Source organism: Bactrocera neohumeralis, chromosome 5 (genome assembly GCF_024586455.1).
Source record: "Bactrocera neohumeralis isolate Rockhampton chromosome 5, APGP_CSIRO_Bneo_wtdbg2-racon-allhic-juicebox.fasta_v2, whole genome shotgun sequence".
Classification (NCBI taxonomy): domain Eukaryota; kingdom Metazoa; phylum Arthropoda; class Insecta; order Diptera; family Tephritidae; genus Bactrocera; species Bactrocera neohumeralis.
Window position 1 is genome coordinate 42671398 of NC_065922.1, and position 17017 is coordinate 42688414.

Below are 17017 nucleotides of genomic sequence, written 5' to 3' on the forward strand. Positions count from 1 at the left end.
TCTTAATTTCTTGCATATGCATTTATTTGATTTATTACACTTTCCTTTGCTTTCCCTTGTTTGTTTCAATCGCTGCACTTGCCACTAACCGACTCTCCTCACTTAATCATCGCTTTCTTTCGTTTCAATACATATCAAAATAGTTTGTTAATTGTTTTTTATTTCAATTATTTGCGCGATATGCTACTTTTTTGTTTGCTAGCTACTTATTGCTGCCTTTACGTAACCCTAATTGAATATATTTATATGTAATATTTATATTTGAAAGCAAATTAATAATTTCTGAGCAAAAAAATTTAGTAAAAATTTTTGTAACCAGGGTTGCAATAAATACATTAAAATATAATTGAATAAACATTTGAAATATTTTTTTTTTTATTTTTTAATAACAAAAGTCAGAATTAAAAAATAACTTTTGCAATTTTAAACCCAAATACTGGATTAAAAAAAATTAATCACAAATACGGCATTAAAACACAAAATAATGCAATAAAAAATAAACATTTTTATAAAAATTTATTTAAATTAAAAATTATTTAAATAAAAAAATTATTTATTTGAAATTTACTACTTATTATTTATTTGAAAAATAAGTATTAATCCCAATCCCAAAAACCACATTGCAAAATAGAACAAAAAAATATTAATCCCAAAACCCGAATTAAAATTAATTTATTTATTTACTAGTTATTTTATTATTTATTTCAATTTAATTAAAATAAATTTTAAATCCCAATCCCGAAAACTGAATTGAAAAATAGAACGAAAAATTGTTGATCCCAAAAATCGTATTTAAATTGAAAATAAATATGTATGTATATACATATGTAAATATAAATACAAATAATTTTTAATCTCAAATATCTTACGGAAAACCAAAAAAAATTAATCTTAAGCATATAATTAAGAATTAAAAAATTAAAAAAATTTAAAAAAAATTGAATCCCAAAAATCGGACTAATATTAAATTTAAAAAAATTTTCAATTTTTAATCTCAAACATCTTGGACTAAACTAATTCCGAAATCGGTACTAAAAAATTAAAAAATAATAAATGAAAGTCTAATTTTTAATTCACATTTTTAATGAAAAAATTCGCAACCCTGATGACAAAAATATAATTATTATATGTTTTTAATAATGAATATTCACCTATGTACATATGTATATATGTACACACAATCATCAGTTTTGTTTGAAATACTTCGTTCACCAGCACGTCTTGAAAAAAAAACATGAAACCATTCATTAAATAAAAGAAAAACTTCATTGGCGTACATCAAAATCATACAAAATTTATTAATATAATGAACGCTTTATAATAGATGTTGTTGTATTATCAAGATAAATTTATATTTGGTATTAAATTATAAATGTAGTTAATAGCATTTCCATAAAATTCGATATTATATCCGATTTATATCTAAAACATTATAAATATAAAACAAAATTGCATACATAATTTGAATGTTCTTTGCATATGTATGTATGTATATAATATATTTTATAACTAATAATAAAAGAGACTAAACAAAATGTGTTTAGCTTTTGCAGTAAACGTAAATACCAATTTCAATTGATATGCAATGGCACTATTAGAACTATTTAACCAATTCACTTTAGTTGAACTAAAATCAGCTAATTTAGAGGAAAAAATAAAAAAAAAATTAACAAAAAAAAATTTAAAAAAATATAAAAAAAAAATTAAAAAAAAAAAATATAAAAAAATTTTAAAAAAATATAAAAAAATTTAAAAAAATATAAAAAAATTAATAAAAAAATTAATAAAAAAATAATTAAAAAAAATAATAAAAATAAAAAAAAAAAATAAAAAAAAATAATAAAAAATAAAAATAAAAAAAAAAAAAAAAAAAAAAAATAAAAAAAAAAAAAATAAAAAAATAATAAAAAAATAAAAAATAATAAAAAAAAACAAAATATAATAAAAAAATAAAAATTAATTTAAAACAAATTAATTGAAAAAACAATAAATCAAAAAACAAATAATAAAAAACTAAATTAAAGAAAAAATAACAAATTAAAAAACGAAATTAAAAAAAATAATAATCATCATATTATCATATTTATAAACAATAATAATAATCATTATCATTAAAAAAAACCTTTAATACCGTACATGTATGGCCTACGCTGTGAAACCTAGACATTTTTGCGCGTAAACAATATTTAATCATGTAAAAATAACTAAAGTTGCTAAAACAATTGTTCGCCATGCTGTGGCACCAATAATTAGCTACATGCTGCATAATTTACATCAGAATTAACTGTTGTTTAGTGGTTCGCTTTTTGCTTTTGCGCAATAAATAAAAAACTTAAAACATTGTCAGTCTTTTATAAATATTTGTATGCATTTAGTGATTTCGCTTTTGTTGTTGGTATAGCAGTGATTTTTTGTTTGACGTTCGCGCGGCACAGCATCTTTGCCAGCGTTTTTTGTTTTTTTCTTTTTGTGTTTTACTTTTGTTTTGATTCTGCTACAGATGACAGCATCTGAGATTGAAGCCATTCAACTTTTATGAACATTTCAAAATTTCAATTACATTTTTTTATGTTTACATGTTTACATAATTTTAAATTATCGTTTTGAATAGAAAAAGCAATTGCTTATAAATTTAGGTGTGTAGAGTCCATAGTTTAGTGATACATAGTTATAATTTGTAAGTTAGCAGTAAAAAATATGTTATCTATGTACGAGTATGTATGTATATAAGTGAAATTATTATCATATAAGTCTGGCGCGATCCGCATGAGAATGTCACGAGACTTTTTGTATATGCACGTGTGAGGATATTCAGGCATAAAGTGTTTTTCGAAGCGATATTTTTAGTTTTTTAGTTATATCCGTACAAATTGCAAAAAATGTGACCAAAATTTTATACATCACTGTACTTTGGCGCAAATTATGCTCGCCACCTCGCTTCTCTGTTTTCTTCAAATTATTGCACTTACTTAGCTAATAGTACAGCTTATTTGAGTGTAAATAGTACGTGTTCGTAAGGTGTTATGTAAGAAAATATTATAATTAATTTAGCACAAAAGTTGCAAAACCCATTAAATTAAATCAAACAAAAATATTGTAATTTCTAATACAGTAAGTAGGTATGTATGTATGTGAAATAGTGAAGCAGTTAAGTTTAATGTTTAGATGTATATGGGATTCTCTTGCCCCGTAAGTAAACGGAACATTGAAGTAGGCATAGTCTTCATTAAGATCTGTAATAGATACATGAAATAAAGATAATTAATTATATTAACTAAAATATGCATAAACAATTGTTCACCTCGCCCACAGATGTAGCGAGCAGATTGACTATTTTTTCATGCGGCACCGCCACCACACTCTGATTGTTGATCTCTATTATGCGATGGCCAACGCGCACGCCACCGCGTTCCGCAATGCCGCCACGCAGCAAGCTGCAAATCTGTCAAAGAACAATAACAAAGCAATTAAAATATATTATTTTGAATTATAACAGTACTACGTACCACGCCATTCTGCACACTAAATCCCAGCTGATATTTGGTGTTTGGTCGTTTGATTTTCACCTCAACTACCGGTGGACACGGCACCACAGTGAATTTGACCGCTGTCTGATTTTTGGCGTTGCGTATGTAACTCTGGCATGTGGACAGCGGCAGGCCCACCAAGCTCATGCCGTTAATGGCAATCAATTGATCACCGATATTTAATTGGCCACAACGCGCCGCAGCACCCGTCGACATTAGATTAGCTATCACCACGGTGGGTAGCATCGAGCCCCAACCGCTTTCCACTATCACCACACCGAGTATTTCACCTTTCACCTTTGGTACAACAACCTCTTTTTGCAATTCCTTTTTGGCGAAGATTTCCAGTTCATCGCCGAATATCTCCTGACTATTGAGCACCTCCTGATAATCCATCTCCTTCACAAAACTGTGATCTTCAATGCCATTCGCTTTTAGGAATTCCATATAGGCCACCTGAAAGGCTTGGCCAATTGATTGTGCAATGAATTGTGCCTCATCGCTTTCGAAAACATGGCAAATCATTTTTGGTGTGCGATTATGTTTATTGCTACCGTTGCCAATGTTGCAGCTGCTGATGCCATTGGCAGTGGTGCCGTTGGCAATGGCGCTGCCGCAACCACTGGTATTTGCACTAGTGCCGCAGCCCGTGCCGTTCTCTTGAGCATCTTTATTGCCATTACCACAGCCATTTGTGACGTCTACGTCGGAGCCACACGAGTCGGACGGCACAAACCGACGACGCGCCATTAACACAACCAAATCGCCGATATCTGCAATGTAGGAGATTGTGCGCAAGGCATGATCCATCATAATCTCCTTGAGGTCTGTATTAAGCACCATTATCTTTTCGGTTGATATGAATAGATCGACTTCTGTCGAGGGTTGGCTCTCGCCTTCTGGTGCCTGCAACACAGAGTATATTTTATGTACGAAATTGAATAGCAAATAATTGACACTCAAAAACAATAAACCAAAACAAAGCATTGCGTTTGAGGTTATGTCTAGCCAAAACACTTACCAAAGCCTACAGGGTTTTGCATTTAAAATTCGAGCAGCAATAGAGGGCAAAAAATGTAATGATTATTTATCACAAGTATGTAAGTATGTATGTTTGTTAGTAAGCTACGTCACAAGGTGTTTCCTTTACATGCAATAAAAGCTATATTTTTGGTAGCCTACCTTAATACGCGACACAGCTTCTTCGGCCTGCATCATCCGCGTTGATTTCGTTGGTTGCCCCTCGCACACTAATTGCGTCGAGCCTAAATAGCGTGCACGAAAAAGGACCCCTTCAATTAGCACTGCAGGATCCAATAGTCCTGCGGAAAAAGTGAAACACTTTATTTATTGAACGAAGCAGCATGCTGTATCCGGGAGAACACAGAAAAACACAAGCTTTTACAATACACATATTTACAATTTTTCATTTTTTATATAAATACTTTTGTTTAAACCTACTTTTTGCACCCAGAAAGAGAGTATATTAAGTTTATCACAAAATCTGTAACAACCAGAAGAATAAGTCAGAGACTCTATAAAATATATACATATGTACATAAATTAATAGCTTGACGAGCTAAGTCTGAAGTAAGTTTAAGCTGTCTTGTGGCCTGTCTGTATATATGCGAACTAGTCCCTCAGGTTTTGAGATATCGATCTGAAATTTTGCACACTTCCTCTTCGCTTTAAGAAGCTCGGAACCACCGATATCGGAGCACTATAGCATATAGCTTGCATACAAACTGGCCGAATAGAAAACTTTTTTAATTGACGCGATATCTTCACGAAATTCGGCATGGGTAATTGGCCAAGGCAAGGATACAATCTCTGAAGAAAGTGTTCAGCTCGGACCACTGTAGCAATAGCTGCCATACAAACTTACCGATCAAAATCAAGTTCTGGTGTAGGAACTTTTGTATATGTGAAGGGTATTACAGCTTCGGTGCAACCGAAGTTAACGTTTTGTTGTTGTTGTTGGTGTTATTGTTGTAACAGGTGCCTAATCCCCACCAACAACAACAAGTTACCGCTTTCTCATGTTATGCACTGAATAAGTTGAATTTGAACTCTAACAAAACCAAAACAAAGTCAACACAAACTATTTACAAAATACTAAAAATGAAAATTGAACTGAAATAATAAACCAACGAGAAATTTACGCTTAAAACTTGACTTAATTTAATTACATTTGACTTACATTGTATGTAAACACGAATACACACACACACGCATTACGTTGTACATATGCATTTTCATTAACGTTTATTTTTTTTTTTTGTTATTGTTTATGTATTTTCGTATCACGTTAGCGTGCAAAGACAATCAAAGAGACAAAGAGACGCCCACAAATAGAGATTATACACATAGCTATTGACAAACTTATCGGAATTGTTCGCTCAACTTACCCTCCTTATTGCGTGTCTTCGCCTTCTTGTCACTATTCGCCGAATCTTTGAGCGATTTGATAGAACCCGTTGGACTTTTTGTGTATTGCAGTTTTTCTGGTGAGGTGATCGTAACATCTGCGCTGCCTACAATCTGGCATTGTTCTGGCGAACTGGGCGTTAACGCTGTGCCGATGCCTTGACGTATTGTAGCTGATGAGAAAGCTTGCGGTTTAATACTGACCGAATTTGTGGTGAGCATCGTTATGTCCGAAGTGCTGGGCGATTGATCATTGGAATCGGTACCGCCACCAATACGTGATGTTTTTGGCCAGATTGTCTGCTGGCAAAGAAAAAATATTATTACACTATTGAGGTTAGGACGGAATTACGCATAGTTAGATGGATAGAAATGAAAGTATAAAGCACCTTTTCATCGTAAAACGCTTGCTCATCAACACGCTGCTGCCCCAGCAATCTATCCGTCTCCAAATCTGTGTCAGGCTCTTCCTCCTCGCCCGGGCCTGTTCCGCCAACATTATCATCATTAGCAACACAGTTCAACTTATGCAAATGATGGCTTCCCATTCGATTGGCTGTTAGTGCAGCATTCGTTGGTGATGTTTTACGCGGCACCCAAACTGGTGATTCTGGATCGGGCGGTAGTACTTCGTCGCAGAATTTTAATTTTTCTGGCTGCGTTTTAGCACGCTGCAGCGCCGACCGTATCTCCTTCATCGCCTCCTGTATATCAGCTGACTCGCGTTGCTGTTTTGTGCGAACGCACTGTCGATATGCCACAGATGCTTGCGGTGGTGGTGGAGATTGTTGTGTGGCTATAAAGATAAAATGGAAACACGAAATGAATCCATACGAAAAAAGAAAACAAAATCAAACAATAAAAGCGTATATTATATACAAATATGAACATGGCTGTCATGTTCACGTATTTATAGTTGAGTTGTATGTGCTTACTCATGGCCGGTGCGTAGACTGCATCGTAATTAGAATCGTTATGGCTCAGCTCATTCGATGTGTTCAAACAAATATCAGAATTGTTGTTGCAGCAACTGCTGTCGTTGTGCATTAGTTCATGACTGCACAACTGCTGATCTGGCTGATGTGTTTGTTGTTGTTGTTGTTGAATAATATTTTCAGGAACATCAGCTAAATCGTTTATTAAATGGCCATCCATCGGAATAGTACTCCCCAAAGTGTTTGACATGCAACTATCATGGCACTCGTGTGAGAAACTCGCGTTATACTCATTATTTTGCAACATTGTAGGGGCTTTGTGCTGCTGTTGTACTTGATATTGATGCGATTGTGACTGCGTCGGGCAATTCTCCGCACAGCCGCTGTCAAATATTTGTTTTTCATTCTCTACGGCGGTATTTACATTATTTTCCGTATCCGAGGCGTGGCCGCTCGATAAACCGTCCTCTAGTACCGGCATGCTGGTGTACAATTTGCCATAGTCCGTGGGGCAATTGATGTCGTTTGACAAACTGTCGAGATCACCGCAATTTGAGTCGTAATCAGTGGTCTCAGGCGAAAGAGTAAAGTTGCGCGAATGGCGGCGTAGATTTGCTTCCAATTCTGTGTCGGCCAAATCTCCACTGCTTCGACTATTTGAATCTATGTACAACTCAATGTCGTTGTTTTCATTGTAAACCGACTCACAGGGCTATAAAATGGAAGACCAGAGAGATTAATTTGATAAGTTAGACAAATATTGATATAAAACGTTTTCGTTGTGACAATGCTTGCTTATTTATGACAGAACTGTAACTAGCAACGATTTAATGAAAGTGATTTGAAATAATTTTAAGGGGTTAGGAGTCGTCAGTCGTCGTTCTAATGCTCAAATCCGCTCGATAGATTTCAATGATATCAAAAAAGCAAATAACTGAACTCCTTCTGGTATCGTAAAGGACCAAAACGACTTAACCTAACCTAACCTAAACAAATAACTTGTTTTTTTTTTAACTTAAAAAAAGATTCAATCACCACATTATCTATTGTATTAAAGAATTTTATTGCCCGATTGATTTTAGATTCCAAGGCTTAGTAATGTCGCCGCAAGGAGTTACCATTGTAACGGAATCAGCACAAACAGCTATTACACTTAAAATTATAATTTTTTCGACTTTCTATCAAGTTTTTTATTTTTATAAAATAAGATAATTTACAGACAAAAAAATATTTAAAATTGTTATAATTTAAGTCCGTGACTATTCCTAATCCTTTAAGCAACCAACTACTGCAATTTCTTTTTACATCGTTTATTTTTATTTACGTCTAGACCATACTCACTTGCTTGCGAGGCGAACGGTGAATCATATTTAATTCCTCTTTGGGTATTCTAGCTAAGCGTTGTCCTATGTACGCCTGCTCTATATGTTTGCCCTCTTCTCGCTCACGTTCGCGTTCTTGTTCATACTCCATATGGGTATCCTGGTTGAAATATAGATATGAAAACCAGTATATTTTATTTAGTTTTGTGCAATTTGCATAGTTCAAGAATAACATACACAACTTCCCACGTCATCGCCACTTTCAGTGTAGTCCGTAAAACGTTTTTCGTCTTCTGAATTCGCTTTAAAAAAGTCCTCGAGCACTTTGCGCGTTTCCGAACACTCATACAAGTAATCAAAAGCTGGCGTCTTAACTTGAGCCCCATCAATACCGGGTGTACTCCTTTCGTCAATGTCAATTAAATTGCCAACTGATTTATTATCACGACAGTTATTCAACCCAATTAATGACGTCGGTGTAGTCGAATAATAATGCTGCTGTTGCTGCTGTAAGATCCGTTGTGCACATTGTGTCGAACGTGAATTAATCTCCTGTTGCATTAGTTGTTGTTGCATGGAGGCGTATTGCTGTGGACCTGCAATTGGTGACACGCGTTGTGGAAAACCTGGCGGACGTTTGGGTAGGGCACAAGTGCCTGTCTGCTTGGTACTGCCTAGTGGTTGATTGCCAAAGCGACGTGGGGAACCTTCATACTCGGCAATTGGTAGCTGGCCTATCATTTTCGTGACCTTCAAAATATCCTCATTATTGTGTTGATGATGCACTGAGGTGTAGCCTTCTGGAACACTGTTCGTATGCTGTATTGAGCTATTAATGGTATTTGAAAACCCGGAAGTATTGGTTTTATTCATCCAATTGGTGTCAATATCATCGAATACCACTATTTCACCATCGCGCAAGCATTGGACACCAACTTTACCGACATCTGTAGGTGACCCTCCTGGGCTGGCGAGACCCTGCAATAAAGAATAGAAATTAGTTTTGAATTTTTGTGGATGTGTAACAATTTCCGTTTACTTGTGGCATCACATTCTGCTGTTCAAATTGACTACCGGGGCTGCGGCCTACTCTTATCTGATGATGATGCTGTCGATGCTGATGATGCAGTGCATATTGCACATCCGTATTCAAGTCAGGAGAATTAAGCACAGTGCTAGCTGGTGTAACATTTGGACTTCGTGTGCGCATTTCCCATACGTAGCGCTCTTGAGGTTTTTCACTGAACTTGCCAACAATTCCTCCCGGTGGTGCAACCATTTCGCTATTTAAATTCGCCTCACTACTAACATCTGTTGCTGCGCTGACACGTGTAATTCCTGCTATAGAACCCATTGCGTTATTTAGATTGGCATTTGCATTGTTGACGGTCACATTAGAACTTGTCATATGAACTCCGGACAATGAACCCATTGTACTGGGATTTTGAGCGGTGTGAAATATAACGTGTCCATTGTTAGATGACTCCAACTCGCTACTTTCGGAGTTCATTTTTAGTTCCTTTTATAAGAAAAAATTTGTTTTTTCTTTGTTTGCATTTACATGTAATTTCTTTGTTAATTGCCGGTGCGCTTGGCGTTGGCTTGATGTAGCTTTTCAAAAGCAGCGAAACTGAGTGTATTGGTTATTTGAACTTATTCGACGGATATATCAGTATTTTATTGTCCTACCATTCATGTAACATTTAGTTGTTTTATTTGCAGTGATGTTTGCTTTTCCTCCAATAGTTCCATTTACATATACCAAGCATTTTGGTGGTGAATCTACATCATCTAGTAAAACAAAGCAAATGTAAGTTCTTTGTTTTGAAAAGTTCATTGACATTATATGCTTCCACTATTACTATTTATTTATTATATATATTTTCTAACAATTCAAAAATCCTTCGTTGCGATTATGCGAGTAGAGGATTATGACGTACATATAACCAATAAGACCAATGACAAACATCGCAATTCAAAATTCGGACATTTCTCTTATTCATGCACTTGGCCTCTAAAATCTTAAAGATTATAACTTCCTCAATAGTCTGCGACCGAGCATAAACAACAATCCATTCATAAAAAGATACATGCAGGCTCAGTCAGTTATTGTGCATACAATGACACATTGCACGAACGCAGCATCCCAACCCTAAATATATAAAACACGCCGACACTATGACGAATCGTTCGAATAGTTTCCACAAATATTTATCCGTAGTTTTATTTTAGTGGGCATGAGATTTATTAACATATTGTTGCTTAGCTCCGAATACAGAAACACCTAAAACCATTACACAGGTGCTTTTGGAATATAGGTTGTCGGCTTCCCCGCTAATAGCTGGTTTGGAGCAGACGGTGATCTTTAAATTTGTGATGCATTAAAAATTTATGAATTTACTGAACCATTAAACCACTTGTACATATGGCGCATACAAATCATATTCAGATTGAATCACAGCGAAATACTTAATATTTTTTTTTAAATTGACTATATTAACCGAATGTAAGAAAATCAATAAATTGAAAACGTCTGCGAAATATGTATGTATGTAATTATGCCCGTTCCTTGGCAGTCATCAAAGGTACAACGAAAGATAAATTATTAAAAGTATTTAATTTAAACGCTTACTTTTACAAATATTTTATTTACAACTTTATTATACAACACAATTTTTATGTATTTTTATTAAAAACTTTTTATTTATTGCACATAAACCTTCACTGTCAGCAATTTTTTCTTTAACCAGCAGCTTATTTTTCCAATTACCTGTGTTTCCAATTACTTTTTCAACTGCTTCGCACTTTGGAGCTTGCCACATAAAACGGAAAAGAATTATCAAAAAAATTATTTAAAAAGTAAAATAGACAATAGGCATATGATAGAAGGCATATTATGGTTAGACCTTATAAAGATTAAATTAGAATAATAAATTGTTACAATACTATTAACAATAACTTAATGTAATTTCTATGACATTTACAAGTTTTTTAAAAAGGTTATAAATCTTTCGCATTCTAGATTTAAACCAAATAGTTAGTCTGGTGCCAAACCAGTTTTTGCTGTAATTTTTAAATTTGCATTTTTGCACAGTTGTCAAAATTGGAATCAGCTGTGACGCGTTCACACTCAATTCACACATTTCTAGATTGATATATTAAAATAAATTATATTGATTTAAAAGTTCTAAAAACTCTTTAAAATGGCAGCAGAAACAGCAGCAATAAATCCAGCAGAGCGTTTAAAGTTAGGACCACGAGAGGGCGTGACATACCCTTTGGTGGTGCAATATTGTGGCAACTGCACAATGCCACTCGAAGTAAGTCCATAGAATTTTATTACAGAATTTATTTAATTTTTTATTATTTCGTTAAGTACTGTGAATACTATCCCGAATTCGAAAAATGCCGTGCTTGGCTTGAAAAACATCTACCAAGCGAATTTGAACAAATGAAAATTAAAGATGAAGCGTCCGGTGCTGATGGTACAGATGATGACAAGAAACGACAAAAACGCGGAGGTAAGGGTATGATGAAGATTAAAAAAAAGGAGGAGGTACCCAAGAAGATTACAGTTTCGAGAGCTCCGCGTGGCAAGAAGAAGTCAGTAACTGTCGTGACCGGTTTAAATACTTTCGGTAAATGAATGGGTTTTCTTATGGATAATTAAGTAGCACTTTTTTTTCATTTTTGATAGACATTGACCTAAAAGTTGCTGCAAAGTTTTTTGGCACAAAATTCGCATGCGGCTCATCTGTTACTGGTGAGGATGAAATTGTTATTCAAGGAGATGTAAAGGACGATCTCTTCGATGTAATACCTGAGAAGTGGCCCGAGATTGATGAAGATTATATTGATGACTTAGGCGACCAAAAACGATAAGTTATAATGTTTTGGCTGCGTTTTTTTGCATTTCTAGTAACAAATAATACTTATGTCAACTTTGTATAAAACAATTGGCTTTATTTTTATATTAAGTATTTTCGGTTGGAGTGTTAGGAAAATGTTTAGCAACAAGTTGCAGAATTTCATTCACTTGCTCTTCGGATAAACGTTCTTCACTGTCCTCAATAAGCTGAATATTGAAAAAGAAAATTACTACTAAATCATGACTGTTAAACTAGTATTTACCAGTTGAATATGTAGAGCACTCGTAGGGGGATCGTTGACCATCATTAAACATTCTGTTGTTGTTAACTTGCAGCTTAAGTTTTTTACTTCTGTTAAAAATGCATGAATACTTTCACGCGATTCTTGTTTACACGGCGAGTCTTCCAAGTATTGCAAAGTCTACAAAAAATAGTTTGTTCAGTATAAAAAATAGTTTTTAAATGAATTCTAAAAATACTTCATATGTTATTGTTGCCAGGTTTCGTAGTCCATATTTTTTCTTAGTGTCCTTAAGTGTTTTCAAGGACTCCATCACTTCGTAATTGGACAACACTGAAAAACAGGGATTCACACTGCGAGGGATGAAATATGAGATGAAAGCAACAACTTATTTGCTGACAAAAATACTCACATTTCCATTTTGTTTTAAATAATTGTGGTTTCAATTAATTTATATTTCCAGTATAAATGGCTTATTACTTTTACACAATTTGTTTATTTTCATTCATGTGCAAATGATTTGTTTTTACAGAATTACGTTTCTTTTTGACATTTGCGTATTACTTTATACACTGTTCTCATTTTTCGTTTGTTTTCAAAATCATAACGCTGCATTTCCATACAGCAATATAATTATTGCAATCAATTGTCGAACTTATTCCCATTAAGATTGGCAATATTTTTATTAGACATTTGATAAAAAACTTTTGCGAAATAACGCCGCGCAGGCGTATTTGAACTATGGAAGCGTATGTTTGAGCTCTTGAACAAATTAAAACATCTTGATCAAAATTTATGTGGAGAACAGAAAAAGTGAATAATCTTTTTTATGGACAAATGTATTGTCGGAAAAGTCGGATTTCATTGCCAGAACTTAAAACAACTACTAAAAAATATTATATCAACTTAACTATATAACATATACATATAAATTTTGCTTAATTATTTTTAATATGAGAAAAGAGTTGTTCACAATAACAAAAAATATGAATACTGCATTCACATTACTCCGCTCAATTTGCAATTTTGTAGGCAACCAATATGAGAATTTATTTTAATGCTTGCAACTCTGGATGATAAGAAACAGAAAAAACAAGTGGTATTTTGCCGGTTTGACATTTCTTTTTTTTTAATTTTTCCTTCTAATTTTTGAAAACCATTATTTGAGGATGACAAATTTGACAGTTATAATTTCTATCGTATGTGCTTATAATTTTTGTTAACTTTGTCTAAATTTCTCGTTGAAATATAGTAAACCACATTAAGAATTAACAGACAAGCTTCAATGTTGAGCGAAGATAAAATATTACCAGTAAGTTGAGGTTTTTAGTTTTTTGTATCGCTTATTGTTATATTATATCTTTGAATAGGTCGGCAGAAGTCGTAAAAGATTGAGGATTCGTCGGTTGGCTAGTAGTCCTGCAGATAAAAAGCGTAATAAGAAACAAGAGTCCAAAACTCACACTTTCTTACGAAAACTCAAACGCGGTCTGTTCATTACGTTATTCTTGTCGGCAGCCGCTGCCCTTATATTAGGACATCATCTCACACGTAGTAATGCTAAGCAAACTACAATCTTCAAAGATTTTTTAAGTAGTTATCGGCGACACTACCATCAAATTGTACATGGGAAACCACACTATTGTGAATCATTATTAGATGTTCAATCTCTGATGGCAGGTGTGCGTAAATATACAATTCTGCATCAAGAGCAAGCTTTGCAACGATTGGAAAGCACTCTAAGGAATCAAACACAGGTTCACTCCATTGCAATAGTGGGACCATCGGGTGTTGGAAAAACTATGACAGCAAGTGCTTTAGCGGCTAATTTTCCATGGCGTGAAAATGTTTGGACATATGCTTGGAATACACATGTTGAAAATGAAGTACAGAAATTTCGCATGTTACGACTTTATGTAGAGCAATTTTCTGATTGTGGCAGTAATTTATTAATAGTTGATAACCTTTTGCCATGTGATGACGCGATAGTCCCATTAATGAATCAAATGATAGCATCTCAAGATGAGGCAAGTAATAAGCGCGTCATCGTGATTTATATATTTAATTTAAGCGCAATGCTGGATTCAAATTCGTATCAGCAACAAGAAAATACTTTGCAGCATTTACCTAATACGACCACAATAAATTTCAAGAGATTAAATAAAAAAGATTTGCGGGAGTGTATATACCGCGAAATGCATACTGAAAATCTAATTATCACTAAAGATAACTTTGACGAAATTGCGAACACAATTGATGTAGCAACCTCTGGATGCAAGAAAGTGAAAGCAAAAGTACTAGTTTATGGCCGCCCCTTGGAGGAAAATGCGACAACTTATGAAGGCTGAAAGCTAATTTTCCAAAGATTTTACCCAATTATAAAAGGAACGAACTACCTTATAGATTAATTTACAATTACATCGCGTATTAAAATATAAGTCATATACTTTTACAAAAAAATTGTTGTAATTCTGACAAAAAAAGTATTTTGCGACTGTTTACATATGTGTTAAAATTAAAGAGTTTAAGATATTAATCTAAAAATATTAAAAGACAAAAGAAACTGTAATTTTCCATATTCCTTTACGGTTACGTAAACCCGACTGTCGGTACGGTATAAAGTTCTAAGCATATGTACATACATATATGTTGCTGCCATACAAAGTAACTGATCAATTTTTTTTCTATAAAAGGGCCTGGAAGCAAAGAGTGCAATGTTTTTGTTCACCGTACGGATGTGTTTGTACATCTAAAAATCTATAAAATTCTACTTCGGTACAGAGGATGAATAAGCTTAATGTGGCATACAAATTAAATGAAAACATTTGCTTCTAGCATTGCTTTATATATTTAAAATTGAACTTACCGCTTTGAAAATTTACATAATTATTATTATTATTGTTTTTGTAATGGAAAATCTATACCATGTTTGGGGGAGAACTCACAATTAACTGAAATCAAAGTCACCTAACGGAAGGTACAGGAACAGAAAGTCTATGAGCAGGGGATTATGTGGATTAGTTTGATGTGACATATAACTGTTCGGTTAGAGAAATTCTGTAATGGGCTGGTCCTGGTGCCAGGTGCTGCCAATCGTATGCATAGTGTAAAAGTACAGGCAGTCGATTGTAACACCAAAAACTTTTGCAGTCGGGATTGTAGTGCCATCGACTGAAATGAATAGTGGTATGCTCCCAGCAGTGAAGGAGCGAGAATGATCGTGGAAATGGTTGTTTACTTTTTCTCCAACGAAGATTTTACCTCGTAAATGATGGGGACTCTTTTGTCATTTTGTGCAGACATCGGGTACTACGACTTTTTGCCTTATCCACCGATGGTTTCAGTACAAATTGCTAGCTAAGATTGTAACGAGTCTCCGCATGACACTGACACCTCTTTGCATACCCTACCAACCCTACTCATCTAACACCCCTTTCCCTTTGGTCCGACCCCGTCGAAACAGCACGTTTTCTGGGCCTCCCGTTAGATGACGTCGATGACAACACAGATAACCCTTACCGTTGCGCGGGTCAATTCTGGATAGGTAGGAGTTTAACCTGCTACAATATCCAGAACGAAGCTGCGCTAGGGTCACTCGCGTTTCTCGCGGCAACTCGAGCTCTTCGTCTGCGATGGGTGGTGGTTTGACTCCAAGAACGCCATCCATCGGGAAGGGAGTCGGTGAAGGTGTTAATGGCTCCACTGTGAATAGCGGTCAGTACCTGTCGGAAGTCAGTTGCGTCCGAAGTCCGGTCGACGTACTGTACGACGTCGTCGACGTAGTCAAGGAAGGACCTTTTGATGCTCCTTGGAGGCGGTTCCGCTTCAAGCAGATGGCTGCAAGGATGATTTCTACGAAAACATCCCAGCAGGAACTGCTTGGAGAGGAGTTCATTATGCTCCTTAACCGGGAGCATAACCGTCTCTCTGTGTAGGTGTTCGATAGGAGACATCAAAAGGCATCCCGTCGTGGTCCGGAGTGCAGTATTCTGGCAGGTCTGGAGTTTCCTCATCTGCGTACCACTGCATCAAGGCGACCATATAGGTGTTGCTCATTTATAGTTTTTCAATTCTTCCAGCAAGGATGAAAAGATCAGAATTTGTGAAGCCGACCCAGTTAGCTTTGTTATCGTTAACGAAGGTGCGATTGTCCACACAAATAAATTTAGAAGCTTTCTTGATCGAGATAATAAGGGGCAAATGATCTTATGCAAGAGTTAGGATAGGTTATGTTATTATCGAACCACTACCATACTTCCGGTTGGAGCTTATTGTTGTTGTTAACGGTTATCTAGTCCCTGTTAGTGTGGTAAGGGTCAGATAAGTTATCATCGAGGTCATCCAACGGTAGGCTCAGGAACATGCGGGGTCGGACCAGAGGGATGGGTGTGTCAGATGTGTAGGGTTAGCTGGACATGCAAAGGGGTGGTTAGAGGCATGGGGGAACTCGTTGCATGCTGGACATATGTATGTTTGATATGTCGGGGTTTACTCTGTATAAGTAGAAGTTTAGTTGCTACTGTATCCAGAACGAAGGTGCGCCAGGGTCACTCTTGATTCTCGCTGCAACTCGAGCTCTTCATCTGTAATGGGTGGTGATTTGACTTCAAGTACGCCATTCTCTGAGAGGGAGTCGGTAAAGAAGATACCTAAAATCTGAGGGTTATTGACAGTCGAAATTTCAACGCCATCGACT

At 35.1% G+C, this 17017-nt stretch overlaps 4 protein-coding genes across 6 annotated transcripts; 2 read left to right on the forward strand and 2 right to left on the reverse strand.

Annotated features, from left to right (window-relative positions):
* Window positions 1-2280: 2280 nt before the first annotated feature.
* LOC126760568 (amyloid-beta A4 precursor protein-binding family A member 1) lies at window positions 2281-10971 on the reverse strand. Of its 3 annotated transcripts, XM_050476298.1 has the most exons (12): window positions 10844-10971; window positions 9901-10002; window positions 9251-9841; window positions 8449-9189; window positions 8231-8371; window positions 6890-7601; window positions 6344-6750; window positions 5936-6257; window positions 4710-4849; window positions 3507-4433; window positions 3302-3442; window positions 2281-3233 (listed from the first exon to the last, which is right to left on the reverse strand). In XM_050476298.1, the coding sequence occupies exons 3-12, from the start codon at window positions 9719-9721 to the stop codon at window positions 3162-3164; spliced, it is 4074 nt and encodes a 1357-aa protein (XP_050332255.1). In that variant the 5' UTR covers window positions 9722-9841; window positions 9901-10002; window positions 10844-10971; the 3' UTR covers window positions 2281-3161. The 3 variants fall into 3 exon arrangements, with proteins under 3 accessions (XP_050332255.1, XP_050332256.1, XP_050332254.1); XM_050476299.1 differs by having other exon boundaries at window positions 5936-6254; window positions 9251-10002; XM_050476297.1 differs by having other exon boundaries at window positions 9251-10002.
* A 343-nt stretch (window positions 10972-11314) lies between these two features.
* Window positions 11315-12167, forward strand: LOC126760586 (density-regulated protein homolog). The gene is made up of 3 exons (XM_050476331.1): window positions 11315-11531; window positions 11588-11849; window positions 11909-12167. Exons 1-3 carry the CDS (start codon window positions 11415-11417, stop codon window positions 12091-12093), a joined length of 564 nt encoding a protein of 187 aa, XP_050332288.1. The 5' UTR covers window positions 11315-11414; the 3' UTR covers window positions 12094-12167.
* LOC126760587 (DNA-directed RNA polymerase III subunit RPC9) lies at window positions 12154-12852 on the reverse strand. Its single transcript, XM_050476332.1, has 4 exons — window positions 12734-12852; window positions 12560-12674; window positions 12343-12501; window positions 12154-12286 (listed from the first exon to the last, which is right to left on the reverse strand). The coding sequence occupies exons 1-4, from the start codon at window positions 12739-12741 to the stop codon at window positions 12185-12187; spliced, it is 384 nt and encodes a 127-aa protein (XP_050332289.1). The 5' UTR covers window positions 12742-12852; the 3' UTR covers window positions 12154-12184.
* Window positions 12853-13515: 663 nt separating this feature from the next.
* Window positions 13516-14985, forward strand: LOC126760580 (uncharacterized). Its single transcript, XM_050476325.1, has 2 exons — window positions 13516-13633; window positions 13692-14985. The coding sequence occupies exons 1-2, from the start codon at window positions 13607-13609 to the stop codon at window positions 14667-14669; spliced, it is 1005 nt and encodes a 334-aa protein (XP_050332282.1). The 5' UTR covers window positions 13516-13606; the 3' UTR covers window positions 14670-14985.
* Window positions 14986-17017: the final 2032 nt, after the last annotated feature.

Coding starts and splice junctions, on each gene's coding strand:
- LOC126760580 (XM_050476325.1), top strand. CDS start 13,607: ATGTTGAGCGAAGATAAAATATTACCA. Junction 13,634..13,691: donor GCGAAGATAAAATATTACCA/GTAAGTTGAGGT, acceptor ATCTTTGAATAG/GTCGGCAGAAGTCGTAAAAG.
- LOC126760586 (XM_050476331.1), top strand. CDS start 11,415: ATGGCAGCAGAAACAGCAGCAATAAATCCAGCAGAGCGTTTAAAGTTA. Junction 11,532..11,587: donor ACTGCACAATGCCACTCGAA/GTAAGTCCATAG, acceptor TATTTCGTTAAG/TACTGTGAATACTATCCCGA. Junction 11,850..11,908: donor GACCGGTTTAAATACTTTCG/GTAAATGAATGG, acceptor CATTTTTGATAG/ACATTGACCTAAAAGTTGCT.
- LOC126760587 (XM_050476332.1), bottom strand. Junction 12,502..12,559: donor TGGCAACAATAACATATGAA/GTATTTTTAGAA, acceptor TATTTTTTGTAG/ACTTTGCAATACTTGGAAGA. Junction 12,287..12,342: donor GTGCTCTACATATTCAACTG/GTAAATACTAGT, acceptor TTCAATATTCAG/CTTATTGAGGACAGTGAAGA.
- LOC126760568 (XM_050476298.1), bottom strand. CDS start 9,721: ATGAACTCCGAAAGTAGCGAGTTGGAGTCATCTAACAATGGACACGTT. Junction 8,372..8,448: donor GCGATGACGTGGGAAGTTGT/GTATGTTATTCT, acceptor TATTTCAACCAG/GATACCCATATGGAGTATGA. Junction 4,434..4,709: donor AAGCTGTGTCGCGTATTAAG/GTAGGCTACCAA, acceptor TCTGTGTTGCAG/GCACCAGAAGGCGAGAGCCA.